The sequence below is a fragment of the Octopus bimaculoides genome, chromosome 2 (assembly GCF_001194135.2).
Source record: "Octopus bimaculoides isolate UCB-OBI-ISO-001 chromosome 2, ASM119413v2, whole genome shotgun sequence".
Lineage (NCBI taxonomy): Eukaryota > Metazoa > Mollusca > Cephalopoda > Octopoda > Octopodidae > Octopus > Octopus bimaculoides.
The window spans coordinates 106,720,559-106,724,801 of NC_068982.1; the positions used below are offsets into that span (position 1 = coordinate 106,720,559).

At 36.9% G+C, this 4,243-nt stretch overlaps 1 protein-coding gene across 2 annotated transcripts in view; it reads right to left on the bottom strand.

Annotated features, from left to right (window-relative positions):
* The window catches only part of LOC106868120 (uncharacterized), a 46,005-nt gene that overhangs the window by 13,588 nt on the left and 28,174 nt on the right, over window positions 1–4,243 (bottom strand). For both annotated transcript variants that reach the window (XM_014913252.2, XM_052978572.1), the window contains exons 10-12: window positions 4,017–4,133; window positions 2,874–2,934; window positions 1,271–1,381 (exon numbers count right to left, since the gene is read on the bottom strand). In XM_014913252.2, coding sequence (XP_014768738.1) covers window positions 1,271–1,381; window positions 2,874–2,934; window positions 4,017–4,133 — 289 coding nt within the window. The remainder of the gene's footprint in view (window positions 1–1,270; window positions 1,382–2,873; window positions 2,935–4,016; window positions 4,134–4,243) is intronic.

The following is a 4,243-nucleotide window of genomic DNA, read 5'->3' on the forward strand; positions in this document are numbered from 1 at the left end:
CAATAACAGAGGAATTCAAGACAGGATACCTCTGGGAGCTCCTCTATGCTGATGACCTTGCACTAATTGCTGAGTAGCTATCAGAACTAGAGGAGAAGTTTCAGGTGTGGAAGCAAGGATTAGAATCGAAGGGCCTTAGAGTCAACCTAGCAAAAACCAAAGTCCTAATAAGTAGAAAGGTAGACAAACCACAAACCCCTTCAGGCAGATGGCCCTGCTCGATCTGTAGAAAAGGCATAGGTAGAAACTCTATAAGATGTACCCAGTGTAAGCTATGGACACATGAGAGGTGCAGCAATATCAAAGGAAGGCTAACTAGAAGATAGTTTTTGTATGTGGCAGATGTTCAGGAGCAATAAACTCTGAAAATGTGCAGAGAACAACTTCTGTCACATTCCAGGGAGAAAAACTAGAAGTAGTTGATAGCTTCTATTATCTAGGTGACCAAGTCAGTAGCGGGGAAGGGTGCACTGAAAGTGTAGCTGCTAGAAGAAGAATAGCCTGGGCAAAGTTCAGAGAGCCTTCCAGGATTTTCCAGATGTATATCACTGCATATCTTTCTCACCTTCATTCTAGGGCGAAGTGTTTTAATTCTTTTAGTTTTGCAGTGAATTTTATATTGTGTTGACCATAGTTGGGAGCAGCAGTTCGAATTAGAAAAGCTATAAATAATAGCATGTAAATATTAGGTTAAAAAACACTTTGGATAGAAAAATTTAACAATACATATGTAGGGTAGTGGGTAATGTACATTATCTTTCTTCAATTCTAGAGCTCCTAAAGATTTTCATGGGGGTCTTCAGTTTTTTATATTAAATGTGTGTGTGTGTGTGTGTGTTTGTACATGTTTATCAATATGCTAGGCAGTATTAAAACCTTATGAACAGCACTAATTTTGCTTAGTATTGCTTTTATTAAAATCTTATCCATTAATTTGAAATACACACACACAAACACATAGAAGAATTATTTTGATAAATCTAGCCAAACCACATATACATAAGTGAGTTCTAAATGTCATTCACACTCTCACATACACATACATGCATGCACAACACACACACACATATGCAGAGCAGCCAATTAGACCTACCAAATCAACACATTACTCATATCAGATACACACAAAGGTGCAGTCACACTGTCAATCTAACACACAGGTGTAACAACATTAGGCAGCTTAATATTTTCCAAATAATGATGATCCGAGGAATGAAAGTAAATATCTTCAAATATATTAAAAAATAAAAACTAACAAAAAATTACTTACTTCCATATAAGCAGTATGAAGCAAAAAGCGAGAAGGTGCGAGATAATATTTCATATCCTGCATGAAGCATCGAAATGCTGGACAGTTTTCTATTTTCAAGGCTGCTGATGCCTGAAGTGAAAAAAATAAAATCGGAGAAAATCAGAATAGCATTAATAAAACTCATGTTACAAATAAGAGATCTATGGCAGTGGTTTTCAAACTGTGGTCTGCAAGGACAAGACAGGGGGTCCGTGGACAGCAAATACTTTTTATGGGCAATTTGATTTTATATATGGTTTTTAATTGAAATCTTTTAATTGACAATAAACATATTTGTTAAATACTGTTAAATAAACAAATGTAAAAATATATGTTATTTTAAGCAAATATTTATGTATAAATTTCATAAGCATTTATAAGAGGGTCCCTAAGGTAAAGCCTGAAATATAAAGGGGTCCGCAAGTCAAAAAGTTTGAAAACCCCTGATCTATGCAGTTGCTAGAGTTGCTAGAAATTAATAGTCAAGTCTCCCTCAATTTCAACACTGCCCTCTTAGAAATGGAAGGATATATTGTCTACTGTCATCCAGAGAATACCAAACCTGGAACAAAAGATAGAATGGTCATGGCTAGAATATCTTTGTGTATAGGGCTGTTTGATCAGAACTGACCAGAGGCTAAACAACAACTCTAGTTACCATGATGGGAACTTCAGCACAAGTTACTCACTCTGAACAATATAGTAGCTAAATATGTTTTAACAGCCTCAGAGGTGAGAAAAAATCACTTGCGAGACAGAAATGCAGATCTCCATATTACTGACCTAACAAAAATCATACCTAGGGTAATGAGAAGATACTCAATCAATAAAGATAGTGGTTACTCTTTTAATTGTTTCAGTCATTTGACTGCGGCCATACTGGAGCACTGACTTTAGTTGAGCAAATCGACCCCAGGACTTATTCTTTGGAAGCCTAGTACTTATTCTATCGGTCTCTTTTGCCAAACCGCTAAGTTACAGGGACATAAACACACCAGCATTGGTTGTCAAGCGATGTTGTGGAGGGGGGGGACAGACACACAAACACCCACACACATACATATACATATATATACGACAGGTTTCTTTCAGTTTCCGTCTACCAAATCCACTCACAAGGCTTTGGTCAGCCTGAGGCTATAGTAGAAGACACTTGCCCAAGGTGCCACACAGGTGGAAAAACTAAAGTACTGAATAGCATTTAATCATTTAATTTGATATCTACACATCATATGCCTGCTCAGTCAAGGATAACAGGGGCTGCACTACAAGGCCACTACCACCGACAACAACACAGCTAACTAGAGATACCCAGCAATAATACCACCACCACCATTAAGATCTTCACAACTACTTCTCATGGTTCTGGGATGAATATCGAGATTTAAGTTCAAAAAGTGTATGGTTATTACAGGAACTGGTGTGATGCTTGTGCTGTGAAAATACCATTACTGAGATCTGACTCAGTTAAAAAATATCTAAGTTAATATTTAACTTTAACATACTAATTCTCCCAAATTAACAATGAATGTTGGATTTACTAGAACTTCTCTCCAATCTGAAAATTTTAGATAGAACTAACCTGGGTATGATGACCAGGAATTCCTTCATGTAAACATAAGGCAGGTATTTCATATTTAGGGCTACAAAGAAAAAAATTTGAAATATATTTAGAAGAAAATAATCAGACATTTTAAGAAGAATTACACTTTTCTTTTGTTTGACCAGGGAAATGGAAATGAATACACAACAGAATAAAAACAAAATTTTCAAATAATTTATAGGCAAACATTCATCAATAGATTTAACCAATAAATATATCTTTCTTTTTAAAAAAAAACATCCTTCTACAATCAATTAAAAAGTAATTGCTTATTCACCTAATGCATGAGTAAGATAAATAGAGTCAGTTACTTGATCAGTTGTAAACTAGGTTATCTGTTAACATGTGATTAGTCATACTGACTCCTGTGAATGATAATTCAGGGACTTACACTCTTCTCAAATGTTTTAATGGAATAAGTGAAGCAGCAACAAACAAGGGTTAAACATGGCAACAGACTCAGATTTGCTGGTGCATGTCTCAGTGATTAGAGCGTCAGGCTCCCAATCATGAAAGAGTGAATTTGATTCCTGGACCAGGTTGTGTGTTGTGTTCTTGAGCAAGACGCTTTATTCTATTCTGACACCTCTCGGCGGACGCATAGCTTGCCGCTGTTCGGAAAGGATCGATGGGCCACGCTTTCGTGGTCCGTATTCGTACTGAAAATCGAGATCGAGCGAGCTTTTGCCCTTTTGCTCGACGTGTGGTTTCCGTTCACTCATCTGTAGAAATGAGTTGCGACGTCACTAGTGCTAAGCTGTATCGGCCTTTGTCTCCCTTGGATAACATCAGTGGCATGGAGAGGGGAGGCTGGTATGCATGGGTGCCTGCTGGTCTTCCATAAACATTACCCAGACTTGTGCCTCAGAGGGGAACTTTCTAGGTGCAATCCCATGGTCATTCATGACCAAAGGGGTCTTTTACCACTTAAACACTAGTGCTTGCTATACAGTAGTTACTCCATATTAATTAACTATTTCACATAATTTATTCTCTGAGAGAGTTGTAGTAGCAATAACACACTTATATTAGAAAAATATCCAGTAAACTTTCATATGTAGCTTTAAACAATGAGGAATAAATAGCTGGGTATCAAAAAGAAATTAAGAAACAAACTCTTACCTGACATCAAATTTACTGGTGTTGATCATATAAGTGCCCATTCGGGAACCGTCTGGTGTTCCAGCTAAGTAGAAGGCGGCTGGAGAACTATCCATACCTTCAGGAGTAGGCTTGATTCTTTCAAGGTGAAGAGAATGACAGAGGACAAGAAAATAAATTTATACGTGTTGGGTTGCTTTTTTTTTTTTTCTCATGTTTTTATATATGATTACTCTTTTATACGTTTC